This window comes from Dermacentor albipictus, chromosome 9, assembly GCF_038994185.2.
Source record: "Dermacentor albipictus isolate Rhodes 1998 colony chromosome 9, USDA_Dalb.pri_finalv2, whole genome shotgun sequence".
Taxonomy (NCBI): domain Eukaryota; kingdom Metazoa; phylum Arthropoda; class Arachnida; order Ixodida; family Ixodidae; genus Dermacentor; species Dermacentor albipictus.
This window is the reverse complement of record NC_091829.1, coordinates 23390767-23414768: the sequence shown is the minus strand read 5'-3', so window position 1 is coordinate 23414768 and position 24002 is coordinate 23390767. Positions and strand designations below refer to the sequence as shown.

General features: G+C 43.8%; 1 protein-coding gene and 2 long non-coding RNA genes across 6 annotated transcripts in view; 1 reads left to right on the top strand and 2 right to left on the bottom strand.

Annotated features, from left to right (window-relative positions):
• Nucleotides 1-5417: 5417 nt before the first annotated feature.
• On the bottom strand, nucleotides 5418-17341 carry LOC135901947 (uncharacterized). The gene is made up of 5 exons (XR_010564326.2): nucleotides 17127-17341; nucleotides 13273-13353; nucleotides 10753-10929; nucleotides 7371-7481; nucleotides 5418-5761 (listed from the first exon to the last, which is right to left on the bottom strand). It is a non-coding gene; the product is annotated as an uncharacterized lncRNA (long non-coding RNA).
• The window catches only part of LOC135901945 (lysosomal protective protein-like), a 23936-nt gene continuing 15767 nt past the window's right edge, over nucleotides 15834-24002 (top strand). Inside the window, exons 1-4 of one of the 2 annotated variants that reach the window (XM_065431789.1) lie at nucleotides 15834-15982; nucleotides 17396-17582; nucleotides 22653-22815; nucleotides 23601-23846. In XM_065431789.1, coding sequence (XP_065287861.1) covers nucleotides 17404-17582; nucleotides 22653-22815; nucleotides 23601-23846 — 588 coding nt within the window. In that variant the 5' untranslated portion in view covers nucleotides 15834-15982; nucleotides 17396-17403. Of the gene's footprint in view, nucleotides 15983-16021; nucleotides 16223-17395; nucleotides 17583-22652; nucleotides 22816-23600; nucleotides 23847-24002 lie in introns of those variants that run through there. The other variant, XM_065431788.2, reaches the window with a different exon arrangement.
• The window catches only part of LOC135901948 (uncharacterized), a 54971-nt gene continuing 51354 nt past the window's right edge, over nucleotides 20386-24002 (bottom strand). For all 3 annotated transcript variants that reach the window (XR_010564329.1, XR_010564328.1, XR_010564327.1), the window contains exon 4: nucleotides 20386-20637. This is a non-coding gene — a long non-coding RNA (uncharacterized lncRNA). The remainder of the gene's footprint in view (nucleotides 20638-24002) is intronic.

Below are 24002 nucleotides of genomic sequence, written 5' to 3'. Positions count from 1 at the left end.
CTTTTGCTGCAAACCAGTTACAAGCTAGAAAAATGACTCCATCAAGTTTACCTGTTTTTTTTTATTGTCATGATCTGAGCCTAGTGTGGCTCACGCATTCCCTGAAGTTAAAAAAGAAAAAACAAATACGCTTAGTATTACGGAACATATCCCCTTATCTGCGAAACACACACCACGCACGGGAATCGAACCAGTAACCTCGCCTTCGCCCTATCAGGTAGTTTGATCAACGCTGGTCGAAACCACTCAGCTACAGTTGGAACAGTTTCTTCGGTTCATCAGCAGGCATCGTGAGCTTGATCTGGAGATCACGTTACGAAAACCGCAATTTTGAAACAACAGTGCGACGAATGCAAAGGGCATTCTAACTTTTTCTCGTGATGTTAGGAACCAAGCAAGCCCCTGTTTTCCAAGTTAAATTTTACCTTTCGATTATTTAAGGGAGTTGGTCTGAGCCACTTGCGTTAATAGCGTTATAACGCACTGAGAGTCACTTCATGTTTCATTACACTCCAGAACGTCTCAGTAGGAAGCAAGCTTTTTATAATATAAATCTATCGCCAGCAAAATGTTTACATGACAAACGTCAGCTAGTGTTTATTGGAACTGAAGTACGGAATATCATCCCACATAAAATTAGGATGTCACAGAACTTGCTAAGATAACTGAAAATGTATTGTTTTTAACTAATCCTGCATCCTGGAGTCATTTGTTTTTCTGTTTTGATTTTGTCAATTCCTGTGCCTTCTTTTCCGCCTATGTAGACTTGTGCTTATTGTCAAATGCTGCATATTGGTATTCTGTTATACTTACCAGCTCAAGAGCCTTCCAGCGACGTCCCTGCTGAGCCCTGCTCCCTCAAGAGCTGCACAAAGCAGTGCCAACTTTTCCCTTCATAAAGAACAACGTCCCTCTCTCTATCGCTCTCTGTAGCATATCTTTTTTCTAATTCTTTTTTCCCCTTTTCCTTCTCTATTGTGCGACATGTTTTTGTATCTCCTCGTAAATACCTCTTATTTCTGTTTTCGCTGTATTATTGTACTGACAGCTTCTCAAATGTATTTTTGTACCAGTACTAGCCTTTGTCTATGTGGCCACACATGTGTACCTTCTGGAATAAAGTGACGGGCAATAAAGAACTCGGAACTTTATCGTCGTTTCTTGACTAGCTGCTGCAGTTAGGTGAAAGCCTATTCACTGAAGCTGGCAAGACCCCTACAAGATTCCTAACGGCATAGTAGTCCGTTCGAAAGCCAGCTTCCTCAAATTCATTTATTGAATAATGCAGATATGCATCTTTGCGCGAAATGCACCTGTACATTGCCTCAACGACGAAAGTTCACCTGGAGTCCACACTCACCCAACACGCGAACTGTAGTGACCCCACGCGTGGTTGCTGCGAATTATTCCATGTGCTTCATAGGCGGGTCTGTCATTGTAATTGACGTGAGATGGTGAGCAGCACGTTTTCGCTGTTCGGAAGAACGTCGGTGAGAGGCAGCTGGCGAGTGCTCGCCGCAAGCTCGTTGGCGTTCTCGTTGCTGGGCTTGCTTAATATGCACACGGGTAAGTATTTTATTGTAAAGTTGAAATGGAAACACCACACAGGTGACAGTATATGGATGTTGGCGTCGCACCGACACAGAAATGGCTACATTCAAGAAACATTTTCGTGTCGGTACCACACGTGGTCAATTGAGAAAATGGGTCGCGGAATCGTACGCATCATACTTCAGGACGCACTACCCCGTGACAACGGTATTGGGCTCAGCTGATGAAACGAGAGATAATATAATGGTGTGGAATGTATGTATGTGTGTGTGTGTGTGTTTGCGTCTGTGCCAGGAAAGCCAGTTCCATTGTGGATAGCGAGAGGAAAGCAGTGCTCATACACTTCTCCCAAATTTTGAATATTAGCCACTTCCATTGATGTCGATGTCGGAATGCGAACAAGAACTGGCTGGAGGAACAGGCGAACACGCAGCTCAAGTGGAAGCGAACGCACGAGAATCGCCAACGCGATACGCAGAGTAGTGCTGCTCACCTGGACTATGCATCGGCAGCACTGCAAGACAACACGCTGCAAGTAGTGGGCTTCAGCACACCACGTACCGTGGGGAAAACAGGCAAGTTTGGTCAAAAAACTAAGCCTCGCAATGAATAAGCATGTCCTCTATGCTGTCCCCTATGTCCCAGTCCTTTCACTCCTTTATTGCCCACTCTGATGACAATCTTTCAGCTGTCAGTATCCTCGCGGTAGATGATTACAACGTGGTCTGCAGTAATTTCATGCTCTCCCTCGCTTTTGTTTCATTTTTATATTTTAATAAACGGTAGAAGTACGTACATTTCGTGCCATGCATAGGCTTCACTGCAAGACAAGGCACTGCAAGTAGTTGGCTTCACTACAGCACATACCGTGGGAAAAAATTTTTGACCTGATTTCGCAAAAGATAAGCCTCGCACTGTATAAGTAAAGCCATCGTCTCAAGTTTCGCTCCGCCAAACTTTCTACCCGTCTTTTTCCTTTCCTCAAGTCTCGCTCTCCCGCTCGCCTCCTTTCATTTAGACTATGCATTACGTCATGTGACGTCACGTCTCCCTTTATTTTTATTATTTTTTTTTAATGCGCGGACATGATTCATCGTACGTCCGTACATCGGGGTTCGCCGGACACCGCGGCGTCAAAGAGTGCGAAGGGGCTGCTACGTCACGTGATGCTTGTAGTCCAATAGGAAGGAGCAAAATACGAGCACGTCGGGCGGGGCACGAGAAAGAAGGCACATTGGCGTCAAATTTAAAAGGCTGGAACTGCGCACTGGGACCGAAAACGACACAAAAAAATTTTCCCGCGGTCTGTGGTGTGGTAAAGCCCCCTTCTTTGAGTGCTTTTTATTGCAGTACATTCGACATACCGAACCATATTTTCGCTGAAATGACGCGAGCATTTTCCCGCGGTCTTTATGATAGATACTGCGCTGGGGCCGACGCCTGCTCGCACATGTCGTTGGCATCTTTGTGACGTCAGTCTTAATACTATGATCCGCATCGATTGTGACGTGATTACATGTTTTTAAACCTGAGTCTTTGATATTTTAAGCGATAACCCGAAACACCACTTGGCGTATTTATTTGTACGCTTGTAGACGCAATCAGCGACAACAGGTATTCTATGCTTACAGTGCGTTCAAGGGAAGGACCATCGTGAGCGTTACCTTCATTAACACTTGAGCGGTTGCATGAAATGGCGAAGCGTTGCATGGCTTTGTAGCTTCTTTACGCAATCATTAAATAAATATGAGTGGAACTACATAAAAAAGCAACAATAAAAAACGAAAGCTCTGGAATCGAACCACTGACCTCACCTTAACCTTGTCTGCGAGTATGATCAACGGCCGTCGAAACCGCTCGTCCACGACCTGAATTGATACCGAGGCTCAGCAACAGGCTTATATCGATAATGTTGCGTTCCACTTAGTGACCAAGTTACTAAAACAACAATCTTTGAGCGAGTTTTTGGTCGTTTCGTGAGTAGCTGTTGCAGCGAGTTGGAAGCGGACCCATTTGAAGCGCGTGGAGACCTTACACTACGATCGGCGCAGTAGTTGGCCTGAATGGCGTTTTTTCTTTGCTCAGAATGCTTCTAAATACAGACGCCCCCTTTTCCTATACCTCCATGGTTGAAACTTCGCTAGCCAATTTGGAACGCATTCTAATACGTAAAGAACAGTGCTGCTCATTCCGGATGTGGGGATAGACAAATGAGTATCAATTACCTTAGACGCTCCTCCTCTACAAAAAAAATATAAAGTAATATAGCGACAGCGGAGAGACAGGGAGCATAACGTCTGGCAACTAATCATCGCAAGTCAGCCTTCGGTGACGGTACACCAGCGACACCAGCTATAGATTCCCCTATAGTGAATTTTGTAGGAAAATTTATGGTTCGTGGCAGCTCTTCTAGCCACGCCCCTGTAATGCTCTCAGCGCACTCAGGAATGCTCGAAGGGGTTAGAAGCTATCACTTGCCTGTCACGTGGCACTTTCTTTTTCCAAAGCCATTCGTTTACATTTTTCACGACCGGCTTTCGAAATTGCTTGGTGGGGCCCTCTCACAAAGTGGCAAGGATACTGCTGCCTGACTTGAATATGTGTACATATATATATATATATATATATATATATATATATATATATATATATATATATATATATATATATATATATATATATATATATATGCAAGTCGGGCAGTAGTGTCCTCGCCATATATATATATACGCCAACCAATTATATTCGCTCATTTAAGAAACGCCATGGCATAGACGCCATTTCGTTGTCCGTTATCCAACAGTTAAGATACTCCGGAACGTTGGGCCCAGCCTTCTTGAGGACCTTGCGTATGGCACCTCGAATACCGGGTCACAGCCGTAAAATGTGATGAATGTTTGACGTATAGGGATGCCATGGCTGATTTTTTCTTACCTTTTTCCATAGCTGCGCAGTTTATGGAAGATAATGGAGGCTTCTCTAATTTCACTTACGGTTCTACAGAGGTTGCAGTCTGCGTCGCGCTTGCTCGGGTGGCCGTAGATATTTTTGGGTGATCTTGTACTTACCTTGCTTTTAGTCTTGCCTTGACATGGCGGCTTTGCTTTGCGGGATACTTCTTTGTTAATAAGGACGTGTGCTCATAAGTCTTAATGGCGATTTTGATGTACATTCTGAGCCACACTTGTCTAGAGTGGTAAATCTATTTGGCTGTCCTTTACAAAAAAAAGCACAAGTCAACGCTGCAATGAGGTCATGCATGGTCAATGAGCTGTAGGACCAAGATAAGTGGAACCGTGCAGATACATTAAGGTAGTAAATGTGGGCACTGGCGGCCACTCGACCACTATGTGCAAGTGCGACTCAGACTGTAGTGCTATGGTGACTCCCTGTAGTGACTTCTGCTTTTCTGTTGCGAATGCGTGTGGGTGCTGGCAAGTGGCAAAGTGAGCATTTTCTCACTACTGCTATTTTCTGGAATGCCTTAAAGTTTAGTCTCAAAGTGAGCGCAGGTTCCAAGGCAAGAAAATATGCCACAGTAAGTAGTGGTGGAGTTTCCTCCTTGGAGATCTGTTAGCAGCTCAGGGATGCTTCATGGGTTAGAATGTCTGCTGTGATATTTGTTTTTTGATAAACAATTTGATTACATTTCCTTCTAACACAGACAGAGACTTGCACTGATAACGTTTGTAAATTTCTGCGCAAGAAAAACAAACAAATAAAATGCCCAAAGACGAGAAAATAGCGTAATTCACGATGTTTCTAAGATTGTATAATAAAAAGAAAGCTAAACCTTCAGTTCCTCTGTTGCAAGAATCATCATTCATCCCCTAAATAAATAAATTCAGTGGGCTGGACAAACAATCTACAAGTACAATTTCGCTCCGTGTTTCTCTTTATTCGTACTTTTAAATGAAATCACAGTGCTTGAATGGCCCTCTACACCAGCACAACTTCAGTGGGTGTTTTCTTTTTATTCGTTCCTTTAAGATCAAGACTATCACTACGTGTCAGGGGGGCGACTGGCGTCTTGTATGCCTTCTGCCTTCTGTCTCCTCACTGAGTGCAGTCCACAGATTTCCCGATGTTGCTTGGCCGTGATGTCTTGGTACATGAACTCTGCTGTAGCCTTCGGCGTGGGTCTGGTCCTCGGAGGGCGCCGCTGCTTCGTGGTCTTCGGCAAGTGGTTGCCGACCAGCGGCGAGATGAGCTGCAAGCATACGTATGCAACCTTACGAAATCCAGCAACTCGGGGCTTCTCTAGAGTGTCTCGATAATATAATAAGTTATTTCGTTTCATTCATTCATTCATTCATTCATTCATTCATTCATTCATTCATTCATTCATTCATTCATTCATTCATTCATTCATTCGGCGTACTGCTGAAGGCCATTCTGCCATTTGCACAATATACGGGGGAAGATGAGATAGGGGGCAGGGGGTAGTCGAGTCCCGATCAACTATCACGCAGTTGGGTTTGCAGGTGTTACAACTTGCGCTTTACAATAATGAACTATGATACTAGAAAAGACTAGTGGTAGATGTAGTACAAGCATGCATGCAGAAATGGCACTTAGATGTAGCTCGACGTCATGATCTCGAGCGCGTCTGTACCATGTGGCAACGCCCGTATTATTACTTGGACATACTCAGCGGTTTCTACTCCCGCGCACTTGCCAACTCTTACCATTCTTTCTTACAGTAAGCTGCTGTTAAGACGATCCCGCTAAAGGCGAACTTGGGGGTATGCAGAACACTGTACATTTGGGTGGTTTCAGATAGGTCCGACGCGAAAGAAATCCGCTTAAGACGCAACGCTAATTCCGTTAAATCGAACTTCCGCAGTCGTTCATGACGTGTGCTACTCAGCCTAGCGGGATGTCCTGATCGGCAGACTTTGAGGGAGTGGTGCTAGCTACCTAAGAAGTAAATGGTGATTCTGTAGGCACAAACGCCTAAGCAAATATCTACGAAGATGTAGAAATTCGCAGAGCTGACCTCGAAAAGCATGATTAAGGAACCGCTCTATATGCCCCTGCAGTCTATAAAATTATGGCGAGGACACCACCCAGTGGCGCTCACACATTATGTAGCTAATGATAGCCTGGATTCCTTGGTGTATTTTTTCAGCAACATGGGAATGAAAAAAAATTTTTGGAAGCTAAGAGAAATTCCAGCTTTTCTGACAGCGCACCGGTTTGCGAAATGCCGGCAAGCAACAGTTGCTCAATAGCTCAATAGTTCTTAAAGCAATGTCTTGCATCCCGAAAATCTAACAATTAATTTTTTTCCCTGCCTTTAGCTACCTCCAGGGCTACTTCGCCGCGCGGCTAATTACAGCTGCACGTAATCACTGTTTCACCGGTAGTGGTGAAACACTACCGCATTTGGTGCATTCAGCATTTGATGCAGTTTCATTTGTTTGTTTGCGTAGTTTGCAAGGAATGATGCGTTCTGTTATTCAGCTCCTTTCTACTAAGTTTTCATGCAGTGCGCAGATATTCACGGTTCCTCCGATTTAGTTTTAATGAGAACCTAGTGTATTTTGTATGCCCAGACGAGGAAGTAGGTTCATGAATCTGAGGGCGAAAATGGCTTAATTAAACAGACCTGCAATCAACTGGTTTCCCATGAAAGGTGTCGGAATTATACAGCCTACTGCGTATAGGGGTAACTGTGTCCCGCTGGAAGCCGACACCAATAATGTCTTCAGCGGCATTTCGAGCTACGAAGAGGCCAAGTCCGCAGCAGGCAATTTTTCTTTCTGTGTACGCGACACAGTTTACCACACACGTACAACGCACATGGTTTTACTTACGTTACTGGTGAAATACTGGAGCCATGAGCGTGGTGTCATCACTCCTTGTCGTGTCGCTAGAAAGGGCCATGACTGAGCTCAAGCGGTGGAACGCTGGGCCTCCCCCGACCTCTGTTGACGGAGCGAGGCAGTGTCAAACCAAATCGTAAACACACACACACGTAAACACACACACGTAAACACACAAAGTAAACACACACACACGTAAACACACACACGTAAACACACACACACACACGTAAATACACACACACGTAAACACACACCCACACACACAAACACACACACGTAAACACACACACGTACACACACACACACGTAAGCACACACACACGCAAACGCACACACGTAAACACAGACACACACGTAAACACACACACACATAAACACAGACACGTAAACACACACGCACACGTAAACACAAACACGTAAGCACACACGCACACGTAAACACACACACGTAAACACACACACACACTCGCACACACACGTAAACACACACAAACCCACACACACGTAAACACACAAACGTAAACACACACACACAAGTAAACACACACACACGTAAATACACACGTACATACACACACACACGTAAACACACACACACGCACGTAAACACACACATACACGTAAACACACAAACACACGTAAACACACACACAGACGTAAACACACACACATACGTAAACACACACACACACGTAAACACAAACACACGTAAGCACACACACACGTAAGCACACACACACGTAAACACAAACACACGTGAGCACACACACGCACACACACGTAAACACATACATAAACACACACACACGTAAACACGCACACGTAAACACACACACACGTAAACACGCACACACGTAAACACACACACACGTAAACACAAACACACGTAAACACACACACGTAAATACACAAACACGTAAACACACACTCACACAGAAATACACACACACACAGAAACACACACACACGTAAACACACACACACGTAAACACACACACGCACGTAACACACAAACTCACGTAAACACACACACACACGTAAACACATACGTAAACGCACACACACGTAAACACATACACACACGTAAACACACACGCACACGTAAACACACGCACACGTAAACACACACACACACGTAAACACACACACACACGTAAACACACACACACGGAAACACACATATACGTAAACACACACACACACAAGTAAGCACACACACACACGTAAACACACACACACACGTAAACACACACACACGCGTAAACACACACACACGTAAACACACACACACACGTAAACACACACACGCACACGTAAACACACACGCACACGTAAACACACACACGTAAACACACACACACACACGTAAACACACACACACACGTAAACACACACACGCACACGTAAACACACACGCACACGTAAACACACACACACGTAAACACACACATACGTAAACACACACACGTAGACACACACACACTTAAACACACACACACACGTAAACACACACATACAAACGTAAACACACACACACGTAAACGCACACACACACGTAAACACACACACAGACGTAAACACCCACACACACACACACACGTAAACACACACACGTAAACACACACACACACCTCAGACAACACCTGCATTAAGGAGCACTGCTCTCGATACACATTGGTGAGCACTTGCGGACATCTTGTGAAGTCCTAAAGGCTGCCCGCTCATTGAGGAAAGGTTCTGACTGTGTGCAAGACTACCAAGTTTCTGAAAGTGACAGATGCATGCATATCAAGGGCTGTTGCTGTACTCGCTGTACTGTTGCTGTAATCGCTGTACTCTCGGAGTAAATATGCTCACGGAAGTGTCACCTTGGCCGTTAGAGGCGCTGGCTAACACTCCCAGTGCACAACCTTGCACATGCGCACAAATGCCCAAAGAAAGTGAACGAGAAGATGGCCGCCGCGCCATTTCAATTGATAAAGTACCGCATACGTAATACGAAAGACGTGGGATCGACCCCCAGCTGCGGCGAGTTACCTTTTCGTCCAGTTTCACTTCTCTTTTTCTCATTACTACTACATTTCAATTTGATGTAACAATTACCTTTCCTTACACTTCATCTTCTGTAACATTGTACGCTTGTGACTAACAGAAGATCGAGCACATTGGATCCTCTTATTCTTGCTTTAACGGACATTACTGCTCTGTCTCGTATATCCGGTCTTCTTTCACAGCGCACCTGTTTCATCATCATCATCATCATCGTCGTCATCGTCGTCGTCGGCGTCGGCATCATCGTCAGCGCGCCTGGGAGGGAAACGTCCTGGAAACTAGCGGCCCCCTTTACGGTTTGTGTGCAACTTTATTGATAGTTCATATTTGCAAAAAAAAAACGTGAGGTTTTATCTGTCATAACCATGATCTCATTATTGGCCAAGTAGTAGTCGCAGGACTCCGGAATAATTATGGCTACCTGGGATTGTTCAACTTGCACCAAAATCTAAGTACAGGAGCGTTTTTGCATTTCGCACCCCATTGAAGTGCGGCGGGGCTTCTGGGATCCAGCCCACGACCTCGAGATCTGCAGAGCAAAGCCATAACTACTAAGCTATCTTCGGCGCGTAGTTAAGGTTTTGACAGGAGACGATTCCACCCATCGTTACCAATTCTTCTGTCGAAAATTTCGCTTACCAATTTTAAATGTCTGCTACAATCCACTAAAGGTATGTGGTCACCCACTAAACATTCGTCCAGAGAAATATGAACGAAAAACTGGTTAGAATATAGTCAACAGAATTTTTTTATATAGCTATATAGTATCACTTAGAGTGACAACCGAACTACGAATGGTAGATAGACCCCTCTAAGACTTCGGAATTTTGGTACTGTGGCGTTTACACCTTCACACAAAGTGGTATATAAATGCTTTCATAAACAAAAAAATACGTTTTTCGAAATGAACTGGGTGGGATTACAAGTATGAGCCAAGAGCTCCTTGTAATATTTATGAATATACGCTCTCAAAGAGCGCTCTCAAGGAGTTTTCATGACTGAGACAAAGAAACGTTTCAGGATGCAGCTCGGCAAGCGTGGTCATACATCTTTAGCTGCCCTTGGAAGCTGCTTGTTGAAGAGGCTGAATAATACACGGACAAACATCCTAAATCAGTTTTAAAACTATCCGCTCATTTGTGGTCCTTAGAGAGATATGTCTGAGAATCTCTGCCAGCTGTAAACTTGAGGAAAGAGAGGCTGATTAAAAAAAAAACGAAACGCGCCTACACTTCTAGTCCGTACGTAAGCCACTTAGAAAGTGGAAAGTTTCTTCCATGTGGCCGAGCTAGCAACTTCCCTAGAATATATAGTCTACCTTGTGGAAGGTTCAGCTTCCAGTTTGGCGAATGTCGCCCGGGGATGCCGTCTTCGTGTCACGTGGTTGACCGATGTCGGCGTAGTGAACGTCGCGGACACGTCCACGACATCGTCCATGTACAGATTGGGCACCCAGACGTCAAGCAGATCATGTGGAAGGTGGCCGGAAGCGTCGCTGGACCAATGATGTGTAACACGGAGAAAAAAGAGGTGTCATGGCTGCGCCTGTTGCAAATTGTGACAAGAGAAATGTTAAGGGAAATGCAGGAAAGTTAACCAAGCTGAGACCGGTTGGTCACGTTGCATTGGGGAAGGCAGAAAAGGGACTAGAAGACGAGCACACGTCCTGTCTATAGAAGGCGCACTTCCCCTTGTGCATTCACTAACTGTCGGGATTGTTTTCAGAGTCATGGATAGTACAACACCAATATACCGTGTTTCGTAGAAACAATGGCGACCCTAGACTCTTATTGGAATGCAGGGACCTGTCTGCCTTCTTTCACGAGGTCACAGTTCGAAATCGAGCGGAGCTGTTATCTAAAAGTCTGGCACCGAAACTCTATCGAGGGCGAGTGTGAAAAGGAGGCTAAATCCCCATGGCCACCCTTGGAAATACTGCTCGTGAAAGCACAAAAGAAAAGGTACTGTGCCACCTGAAATCTGGTCCGCGTCCGTGACAAAATTTAAACAGAAAATGATGTGCTACCGCAAAGGCCACCGCGTGTCAATACCGTAGCAAAGGTCACCTTCGTGACGCAAACACGAGCTGCTCTCGTTGACAGAGCGCTATGTGTGTTACACAGGCGTTGTGAATTCCTCCTGACACATTTAACTTAACATACTTGCTGCACCTAATATAACTAGGCATGGGCTTTAGCAGTGTCATTTGATAAGTCGGCTTGATGGACGTACTTTAGCTTGTTAATCGCAGCGTGAAAAAAGAAGTAACTAAATTTTCCTAGCTAAATAGATACTGAAAAGATAAGTTTAGCTTCCCTGATGGCCCACACCTCAGAGACACCGGAAAGTTCACTCTTTACCGTGCCCTGAGACTTGCTAAGCCATGTCTTTGGCACGCGTACCCACAATAGGGAGATAGCCATAAATACAACTTTTTTAAGATGAATGGAATAAACACGACGAATTAGCGATTCGAAATTTATCGCTTACAGATAATGAAAACCAGCGGATGATAGAAATAGAAGGACGTCGGCCTAAACGCTGTGAAAAAATTTTAAGAAAGTAAGTCTATCGGCCCCTCCCTCTCACTTCTGTTCGTTTTTGTTATGTCCTGTTCAATCTGGAGTCCCACGCGGCTCCGTATTAGGCCCTCTTCTTTTTCTCAGTTAGATTAGCGACCTTCCTTCTCTAGTTTCTTCTAAGGCATCTCACTTCTGTTCGTTTTTGTTATGTCCTGCTCAATCTGGAGTCCCTCGCGGCTCCGTATTAGGCCCTCTTCTTTTTCTCATTTAGATTAGCGACCTTCCTTCTCTAGTTTCTTCTAATACTGATCTTTTCGCTGACGACTGCGTAATTTTTCGTGAAATAGTTACTGATAACGATGCTAACATTCTTCAGTCAGACCTAAATTCTATATCTAACTGGTGCAATACTTGGCTAATGGAATTAAATATTAACAAGTGTAAACTGATGCATGTCTCTCGTACATCTGGTAGTCCTTTTACTTATTGCCTGAACAACTTTTTCTTGGCCACGGTTTCCTCCTGTAAATATTTAGGAGTTCTTATCATATCTAATCTGAGTTGGTCTTTGCATGTTGAAAAGATAATTAACGAGACTAATTGCATGTTAGGTTGCTTACGTCGTAACTTTTCAGCAGCTCCTTCCTCTTTAAAGCACTTGTTACACAAACACATATTCGATCTAAATTAGAATACGCCACTTCAGTCTGGCATCCAAGCACTAATTTGGTTTCTTCACTAGAAATGTTACAGAATCATTCTACTCGCTTAATGTTTCTGTTACCGCACTGCCAGTATAGCTTTCATGAAATCAGGTATCTCTCTTCGGTCATTAGCATCCCACTAAAAGAATTCTCTCTTGAAATTTTCTTTTGTAGGCTTTACTATCGCCCAACTCTCCGTGACGAATTCATTCTTCGGCCACATTATATATAGGAGCGTGTTGACCATCGCTTTGAGGTTGCTATTGAGCCATGTCATACTAAAACCTTTCTTCGCTGCTTTTTACATCGCACTTTGATAAGATTGGAATCACCTTCCTTCCGACTTTGCTTCCATATATGATAACACCCGATTTAAATCTGCTTTAGCCAACATTGTATAATTAGGAGTTACCATGCCTTATTATGTTTCGTTACACTATTGTAGACTATGCTTATTGTATACCCGCTCCCCTCTGTAATTCTTTGGCCCCGAGAGTAAATAAATAAAGGTAATATGTGATGGCACAGGTGCCATCATCACGTTTTATTGTCAGGGGATATAACCTGAACAAAACAAAAAAAGAAAAAAGAACAAGCTGTGCTTCTACTCACGATTCCGTCTCGTTTCTGCGATGACAGAGCCGACATGTCCTCGTCGTCGTCAGGCCAGCTACCGCCGATTTTTGGCAGCACCTGATGGGAAACAAGGAGAAGTATTACGCTAAGCTGTGCAACTAACTTGTACTCCGAACAAAAAGTAAGAAGAAAGACGTTCCGATGACGCCGCCTCGACATTATCATGTGAACTCGCTGAGGCATCACCGTTTTTGGCAGCGTCTTGTCGTGCATATATCTGGTTGATTACCGGATTGCGTTCTGAATGAACCGAACACTCCACCCCAGCAGAATTTTGAAAAGCTCTTCTTGAGCCAAACTCGGCGCAGATACACGCACAATCGTTAGAATCCGCAACGCCACAACGACGCTACAGGTGCAGAGGCTTTCCGCGCAGAAGTGAAAAAAAAACGGCAAGCTCGACCTTCATTTTTCTCACGTGAAAATCCACGGCTTTCAAGCAGATGAATGATAACATATGCTGACAAATAATAATCAACCTTGAAAGAATACCTTGCATTCTATAAGCAGCGCGTGAACGGAATGGAGCGACTTGGATAAAACAAAGGAAGACGCTAACACACGGCGATCGTCGTTAATTCTCTGTTCTCCCTAAGCTGACCTCATCCGTGCGTATACACACTGCTTAGGATGGACAACTTCACACTTTACCGCTTAACAACAGCTTAACAACTCCGTGTGTTTGAGTTTATAGCTGGCAGGATACTCGGGGCTTTGCGTCGTTTGTAGAACGACGCTGCAGGTCCACAATATAGGTGCACTTAGGTCAGCGCAGGCTACACCACCAACCTGCACCAGTCCATCCAAGAAACAATGTTCGAGAGCATGCTTCTTTATGTACGCTGAAAAAATAATTCTGAAAAAAAAAACAAAAAAAAACAAAATCCTTACAACCCACCCCACTGCCCTTTGATCGATTGCAAAGGTTGATTGCGTCCGAAGAGATAAATAAACATGCTAAGCAAGCGAGCAACACCTTACTGTTCTAGGAGCGAGAAGAATGAGTCGATCCGAATTGCTCATTGATTTGTTTGTCACTACCATGCGGAGAAACAATGAAGCACGAGGAAGCTAGCGCAGGGGTAAGTAATTGTTATGTTCAGTTGAAATGAAGTAATAAGCTAAAGGGATTGGCATTTAGACAAAAGGACGAAACGATTGTTGGACAAACGACTGTTGAAAAGAGAATGTTTGAGAGAAAGGTAACTTCATTCTTTGCTTTCGAGGTCCTCGCGCAGCGCACGACTGTAAAATTGGGCTGGGATGCTCACAACAGCGTGTGCTATCCACGGACTGGGATTTTTCACCAAGGGGACTTTCAAGCTCCCTTTTAGGAAGTCTTCAAAAGTGTCATACGGCCGTTATCAGCTCTGTTCCTCAATGTCCCGAGAGAACTCTACGTTATAAGTATGTATTATATTATCGCGAAATGAGAGTCTTGTTAATTGTTATGTGAGGCGACGCTTTCACGTTCTTGGCCTAATTACAATCTTTGCAAATAATTATTGAACTAACTTTTTTATGCACCACAGGATAATTGTAGCAGGTCTCCTTGGTGGCCCCGGTGAATAGCACAGGGTAGATTGTCTACATTTGTTTTTCACTTTGGGGCAGGCAATGGATAATGTGTAGGTGAAATTCGAAGTGCGTGGAATAATTATGGCCTTAACTTTAAATTACGTTTTGTAGTTATCTGGAGCATTATAAGGGTGTTTTACGAGCAACGCAAAATTTTGCCGGCTGTCCTGGCGGACCTATGGAAGCCGCCGAGATCAAATTTAGCGATAACTGAGATACCAATATGGCCAATATTCTCGCGATGTGAACTGTGTGTGTCAATTATTGCCTTCTTTTCAAAAATTCAATAAGTGCTCGAGAACGTCAAATGCAGGCAAGCTTTCAGACAGTCATAACGGTTAAAGTTTTGAAGTATGATTTAATTACAGCCAACTTTTCTTTTATTGCAGCTGCTCGAATGAAATAGGTAGAAACGCAGCAGTGATTCCGCTAAGTCGCGCAAATCTGCTGTCTTTGCTTGTTTGCGCCCTATTTTATGCTTCAGGTACACTCATGAGAATCACAATTAGCTAGTTTTCCATAGGTTTATATATACCTTAGGTTAAAGAAAAACACTAACTTTGTCCTTGAATCGTTTCTTTTTTTTTGTTTTGTTTTTGTAGGTGTTCTCGTGTGACTGACAGCCAAGTCATTTTGCGTACTCGGCGGTTAGTGCGCCGAGAGAGATATTGCGCCGGTTAAATGCTTACATATTGAACATTTCTAAATAGCGCTCGTCAACTTAAATATACGCAAGACGGTGCAGGTCCAGAGCTGGGTGCATACTTTCGTAACATCGGAAAGCTGGAGTGCATCGCTTGATGAAGCAGGAGCGTTCAAATTTCACAGTGAGAATGCTACAAACGCTTACGTCATGGATACTGAGAAGATTTATTTGACAGCTCCTGGAGAGCCGTCGTGCAAAAACAGAGAAACAGTAAATGCTGAGGCTCGTGAAGTCTAGGGCAAGCTCAGCGATTACTACAAGGATGCGGCATCTTCAGCTCACACAGGCGGTGCGCCGGCAACTTTCGACGGCATTCGGTCTCTCAGGGCAAGGTTCCAGGACGGTTGCTTGCTGACGCATGCGATAGAGTTTTCCGAACGTATGGACAACAAGAGCTTTCCGGTATCAGCTTTCCTCGCTCTAACCAAGCCTATTGTTGAGCTCCCTCTGTCGCTTCCACGCGCGGTACGGCTATCTTTGCGCCACTAGACGCTTATCGAACAGACCGCCACGATTCCTGCGACCTGGCTTATATGTTTGAGTGCGTGTTCAGCGGGTACACTTGCTCTCCATATCGTTCCTTGTGCGTTTGGTCGCCGTCATTCGTCTGGGCTGTGCATATCGCCCGACATTCTCATCCGAGTAGGTAGCCCTCTTATTTCAACACGTCGCGCCGTACGAGTTTTCACACAAGCTATTATCTGGCATCTAGAAAGTTTCTTAGGTAGTTGTACTAAAATGCAGCAGAAAGTCAGATGTAAATTTGCTGTTTTGTTCACTCAAGTGGGCTACGATGAAGGTGTATTTCACCATTTTATTTTGCCTGCGTTAGGGTTTTGGGACGTTGAAGAGATGAGGGGGGGGGGGGGGGGGGGTCGACGAAAACGTCTTCCGATGTTTTTAACAATGGCGTGGTGAATGCTGAGTCTTGCACTGATCATGCAACATGCTTATATTCACACACTTCGATGTATTAGTTTTTGCACTGTTGGCTTCTCAAAAGCATCAAAGCTTGAAGTATGAAAATTCTGAGATGCCTAGCTATATCAAAGTGTCATTCTGTCCTGATCGGCGCGTTCTTCTTCGCGTTAGCTTATAGGAAAATGTGGGCTTTATTTTGTACGTGTTATTGAACTTCTGTGGGGAAATGAAGTGTTTTGCGGCATTATCGGGTGGACGATAATTTCTCATTCCATGAAGCTTCGTCTATTCTGGGGATTACCGCTGAGCTGATTTGTCAAAATCGACGTTCCTTATATGTGATGTCATTCAATAAATCTGGGTATCAGGCATTCGCTGCTATATCGGCTGTCGGAGATGGAGCCACGATACATCGGATATAGCGACCCGATATACCGAAAGTAGTGCCGCTTGAGCCAACGTTTCGACAAGGGGACTTGGAAAATGGCAAATGCGGGCTGTGAGCGGGACATGTATGCAACAACTGGTACAACAAACGTGACGCCATGTTTGTTGTACCTGTTTATTTATCTACATTTACCGTTCATAACGAGCATTTGCAAGTTTTTAGAAGTTATAGACTCACCCAATTTCACGTCCTGTTAAGCACCGTGATCCTTGTCTGAGCAGCACAGGGCGTCAGGCCAGTGCCAGGGCAGCGCCAGGGCATCAAGCTGCTGCCCTGACGAATACAAGCAACCTTGTCGAAACACTGGCGCCAGTGGCATTTCTTGCTCGACCACTGTTATTGACTTTAAGCCTCTGTTTCCCTGCAAACTCTCTGGACAAAAAAAAGTTGTACGTGACTACCCTAAGCAAAGCTTCACTTCTTTTTTTTCTCTGACTGTGATGAAGCATCCAGGATGCAGGTGCCTACCGGAGCCGTAGTTCTGCTCGCAGTTATCCTGGCTGTCCATGCGGCTGCCGCCCAAGGACCTCCCGAGGACGAAGTGACGCACCTGCCGGGTTTGGCCAATGGCACCACTTTCAAGCAATACTCCGGGTTTCTTCGAGCGGGAGGAACGCGACGGTTGCATTACTGGTGAGAGAAACAAGAAAACGCATCTATTCTGCTTTAAAGCTGCAAAGCAATAATTTCTCAGCTTTATTCACATTTCGCAGCGTGCTTTTATTTCATATATAGACGTCTGTATCCATATATTTTGTCTTGTGATACATTTATAGCGATGCTACTAAGTGGAAGCTTTAGCTCGGGGCCAACTCCAATTTCCCTACGTGAATACAAGTAAAACGCAGCAATGCTTTTATCAGATAATCACAGCGTTAATTTAAACGAAAGGTTACATTCTATAGCGACAGGTAAATTATAGCCACTCTGGGAAGTAGAATTTAATTTAGAGCATGGAATTTTTTTTTCTTTGTAAAGGTTGCCGAAAATCGCTAAGCTGAAAAACCACGTGGTTTGCAAATTCATCGCTCTGAACCAAAAACGTATATCGCAGTTCTGCAAACACTATCAGAGCATCTACAGCAGGCAAATGTTGTATATAAATTAGCACCTTACATGTAACAGCTAGAATGTTTACGAGGACTTCACAAATGTCCCACTCACGATCCAGTGGTATCTTTCAGAGTGGTGTACAGTACATAAATTCAGACCACTTTAGATTTATTAAGAGGCTCTCTTGACGAAATTTTGCTATCATAGTTGAATTCCGAGTTGTAAACTTGACACTCGAGTTAATTTTTTTTTCAATTTTAGCGTTTTCAACAACTCTTGTACAAAAATATTGGTGACCTAAATAAGAAAGCTTGCGCACCACTGTCCCTAAATATAGCATTTTGCTTTGAATGCAACAAATTTGGTCAATTTAGGTGCAGTGGCGGTGAAGAAAAGCCATTTATCCGTTCTGAGGAGTTTAAATGGGAGCTCCCGAGCTAAAGCTTCCTCTTAAGCGGAGCTCCGCAGCACTACCCGTTCTGCGATAAAGGCTTATGTGCGGTGGCGCGCTTTGCATGAAATTACAATAAAAAAATTGCCAGCAACAAAACCTACCCTCTAGTTTCACATTTTTTGTACTCAAGCGTAAATATGGCTAATTAAGGGTTATGGCTAAATATAAGATTATTCCTATACACAAGAAAGGTGATAAAACGGAGGTGTTTAACTATCGTCCTATTTCTATTCTATCGTCGATTATTAAAGTGGTTGAGAAGTTGTATTTTGTAAGCGCCTAAATATTTACTTAAACAACTTTAATTTATTGCAATCTTCTCAATTGGTTTTTGCGCTGGCAGTTCGACTAACTTGGCTTTAACATCCCTAACCGACTACATTTGTCACTCGATTGATACGAGCAACATTGTTGGTTCGGTATTTTTTGACTTCACTAAAGCTTTTGATACAATTAATCATAACACTCTTTTTACTAAGATAGAAGCCCTGGGAATCACCGGTCTAGTACTAAAACTCCTAAAAAGTTACCTATATGATAGAGAACAAACAGTTTTTTTTAGGTGCTTATTCTGATACTAAGGCTATTAACTAAGGTGTACCACAAGGCTCCATACTAGGTCCCTTATTATTCTCTATCTATATTAATGACTTAACCACTTGTCTTAAGTTGGCACATTGTGTACTATATGCAGACGATACTACTATTCGTTGCGTAACAATTCTTTAACAACCTTAATCCTTAAACTAACAATGAGCTTGACCACATTGCTGCTTGCTGTTCGTCCAATCAATTACTTATCAATCCTTCAAAAACTCAATTCATGATTTTTCGATGTAGCCAGAGAATACTAACTGGCTTACCTGAGATAACTCTAGATGGTCATCACATTCCCGTATCCGACTGTGTAGCATTTTTGGGCATGAAATGAGATTCTAACCTTAAGCTTTCTCAACACATTGCCTTCATTAAGCAAAAGCTTACCTTCGGTATTAGAGCATTAATCAAATCAAGACCATACTTCTCTAAAGACGCATTATTAGCATTATACTTTGCCTTCATTCACAGTCACATTACTTATGGCATTGTTTCCTGGGGAAACACATATAACTGTCATATCTCATCTATTCAGCATTTACAAAACCACGCAATACGCATTATCGCTAAGAGTGGGTTTTTCACGATTGCTACTCCTCTACTTCGTGAAAATAGCATCCTTGTTGTAACGAACTTGTTCAAACATCACCTAATAATTATGTTTTATAAATTACCTACTGAACAGCTCTCCATACCAATTCATTGGTTCCAGACACCTCATCAATAACAATAATACCAGGTTTGCACGTAAATCTAATCTTCTACTACCTAGGGTTCATTCTAACTATGGAAAAATGACATCATTCGCTGCTATAAAACCGTGGAATGGTTTACCCGTTAGCATTAAATCTTCATCCTTTCATACATTTAGTCATGCTCTTAAGCTGTTTTATATGTGTAACTAAGTTTACGTCATTCATTCCACTATATTTGTCATTTGTATGTACTGACAGTTTTTTCCGCACTACAGGCTTATATAAATACAATTTATTTAGATTTATATTATTTTGCTATGTCGTATTTTCGCAATTGTGTTCATTTGTTTTAGTTAGTTTGCTCTTCTTTAATACATGTCTACATAGTTATTATTTACCGAGGATCCCGTTGCAGTCTTACACTTTGGGACCCTCGTCTGTATATTGTATCTTTCCAATGCATTGTATTTCAGGAATAATAAACTGAAACTGAAACTGAAAAATAATAATTGCAAACTAAAGGTAACTTTGCGTATGGCTCTTTCAAAAAGACTTCTTTGCGGGGCTCTGTAGCCGGTAATCTGTCATTTTTATTTCTCACTTCACGTCTTACCAGTTTCATGTTGGACGTCAGCTACTAGTTTGTACGGCTAGGGTAGTGAACGCCACCGGCGTGGTCCAACAACGCAGCCTGTGACACGTGGTAGCCCTGTAGCGGCCAGATGACCATGACGTCGGTGATGAATCTTCACTATATGAACGGCGACCAAAAAAGACCGCTGCATAGCCAAGGAATATCTTCCGCAAGTTTGGGAGAGATCACGGACCTGAGAGGACCGTGTCGTGCTGCTACTGGAAGTAGACCCGCAATTTTGTTGACGTCTGTAACCTGCAAAAGCCAACACTGTTTTAATAATGCATTAGCATTAGGAGAGTCAAAGTAGATAAGTATGCGAAAGCGGTGTGGGAATCCCGTTCCTTGCAATTGACCGTGCCCAGCACTGGACCACGGTCAATTGCACTTGGCTACTTGAAGAGGTCGGACACGTGTCGCGCGATCTCCTGAACATCATTTGATATATATATATATATATATATATATATATATATATATATATATATATATATATATATATATACACGCACATAAAAATCGAGCCCCTCGGTTCCCTTCCTTCTTTTAAAGATGAATGCTTTATACATACATACATACAATACACCTGCACACCTGTAATTTTTTGCACATTGACACTGCTACTGCTAACGCATTAAAAATGGAGCAAGAACGACACACACTTCGAGGACATAGCACATAGCCACAACGAAGCGAACTCTGAGGCCAGACAGTGGCCATTTGTCGTCCCGGATATATATTGTACTTGCGGCCTGCGTTATTGAATTGTTGGCTGGCGCCACATGTATCTGGAATAAAGTATAGCTATGATACATTACACCGTCCCAGCCAATTCTGCCCCTTACTTCAAAGCTCACCATATAGCTAAAGTGTACTAAATGGAATGCCGTTAGCCATGTTTCACGCGTCCTATTGTAGGTCTTATTGTAGGACGTATTGTCTTTGCCTTAACTGTTTGCTGTTTGGCGGCGTTGTTGAGGTAATGTTCATGCACGTCTTTCAGAAGAATCAGAATAATCAGAAGAATAAGAATGGGCTGGGGTGCGTTTGGCAGGCATTCTCAGATCATGAACAGCAGGTTGCCATTATCCCTCAAAAGAAAAGTGTATAATAGCTGTGTCTTACCAGTACTCACCTACGGGGCAGAAACCTGGAGGCTTACGAAAAGGGTTCTACTCAAATTGAGGACGACGCAACGAGCTATGGAAAGAAGAATGATAGGCGTAACGTTAAGGGATAAGAAAAGAGCAGATTGGATGAGGGAACAAACGCGAGTTAATGACATCTTAGTTGAAATCAAGAAAAAGAAATGGGCATGGGCAGGACATGTAATGAGGAGGGAAGATAACCGTTGGTCATTAAGGGTTACGGGCTAGATTCCAAGGGAAGGGAAGCGTAGCAGGGGACAGCAGAAAGTTAGGTGGGCGGATGAGATTAAGAAATTTGCAGGGACGGCATGGCCACAATTAGTACATGACCGGGGTTGTTGGAGAAATATGGGAGAGGCCTTTGCCCTGCAGTGGGCGTAACCAGGCTGATGATGATGATGGATACGCGCAACGTTACCAAAGCGAAAGAAATATATTTAGGCGCCACGAATTGCTCGACCGCTTTAAGGCACGAAAGATAAGAATTGTTACACAGGGCAAGCGTAATTTTAAGCAACACTGCCGGATGCAACAGCCTATATGCGGAACAATATAAACAAGTCGTGCGTTGGTGTCGTTTCTTGCATCTGGTGGGGTTAGCGCAACGTGCATAGCCGGCATTCTTCAGCCTGAGCTTTTCGTAAGCCGGTAGTACGGGTGTTTCACGAAACGTTAACCATTTCAGTATGTCCGAAGGAGGCAATCGACAGTGCCTCGATCAGCTGTGATCGCATGGTCTATGACAGGACATACCAGACAGCATTTCTTAAATTCTTACATGATAAGCCTTCCAGCAAACGTATATTTCACGACGAACAATACGCCTTAAAGGAAGCCTTCATTATAACAAAAAAAACGATAAGTGATTATTTCGGGCCTTTCGCGGAGCACTTAATCTTCAAAGGACAGGCGTGGAAGGGCCCTCTTTCTCTATACCGCGAAGTGACTCCCTTGTTTCCTCTTCGAACTGCGGACAACTAGTCGAAGTGTTGCACATCACTTATGTCCCCACATACGGTACAAAGTGGGGACTGAATCGAGAAATCATCCCGTTCTGAAGAACCAAGCCTGTATGTATATAGACGGATAAAGTTTTAATGCGTCTTATGTGATTCATTTCAGGTTTATCAGCAGCGAACGTTCACCTGAGACGGATCCAGTCATTCTGTGGATGAATGGCGGTCCAGGTTGCAGCTCGCTGCTGGGACTCATGTCCGAGCAGGGCCCTTTTCGTGCAGTCAAGAGAGGACGGAAGCTGATCATGAATCCTTACAGATGGAACAAGGCGAGTGTTCCTTTTTACTACGGCTGAATGAGGACCGCCTGAAATAACCGGTTGTAAGCTGTGCCGCAATGTCTACGACTGAAAAAGAAAAGCCTGCAGTTATCGCAATGTTCCGTTCTGTCAAATAATTGATATACACATTGTTGCATTTTGCGATGTTTTGAGAAGATTCGCTTACCAAAGCAGAGCTTTCTTTTCGAGCCCACCTGGACTCTACTGGCTGTGGCTGCGGTTGCTGTTGTCTGGCCCAATTGTTCACAGAGTACAGCATGCCTATAGCCTATAGCCAATATGTGTGCACCCGTCCTTAGGTCCTATACAGACCTGCCTGCGGGTGGCTGTTTACAGAATTACGCAGAGAAACTACGAACGTTGTCTAAATATCCTCAGTGCAACACATTTCTTCCGAGGGATGACCCCTTATTAAAGCGAAGGTTTCCATGCTGCGTTCTTTCTCCGAGTATGTCTCGTCTGCTAGACCAGTTTGTTGCCTAGTAAAGTGAGCAGATTCTGCGGACAGTAATACGGGGTCCTGTGGCAGGGATGGCAACGTGGGGTGCCAGCTTGCTCGGCAGGCACGCAGTGTACATGCTGCAAGGCACCTGTGCGGAACACGAACATTTGTATATCATTTGAGTAACTACTTCAGGAAAGTTTCGCTTCATATATAGTCCATTACGTGCTTTGAATCTGCATATTCGTTTCCCATTTTCGCATTTGGTTAGTCCTCGTGTGGTATTAATATTGTATATAACAAATACGATTGATTGTGGGTCTCAATATAGATCGCAAACATCATCTTTTTGGAATCACCTGCCGGAGTTGGTTATTCTTACGACCTTAGCGGGCAGTACTCGACCAACGACGATCAGACAGCAGACGACAACTACCTGGCGCTTCAAGACTTTTTCGCCAAGTTCCCCAGCCTCAAGACCAACGACTTTTACATCGCAGGCGAGAGTTATGGGGGCATCTACGTGCCCATGCTGACACTGCGTGTGCTTAAAGATCCAAAGGACATTCGACTTAAGGTAAGTGTAGCTTGATAAGTTTCTCCAACTTATCAGCGATGGCAGCCCAACTTTTTTTCCGGTGTTTCAAACGAAGCCTGTTACAGGGCTTCCGAGAAGCAGTGAAATTCCTTTGTCGCAAATTTCATCGGGCACTGAATGCGCTTCGCTTCGGTA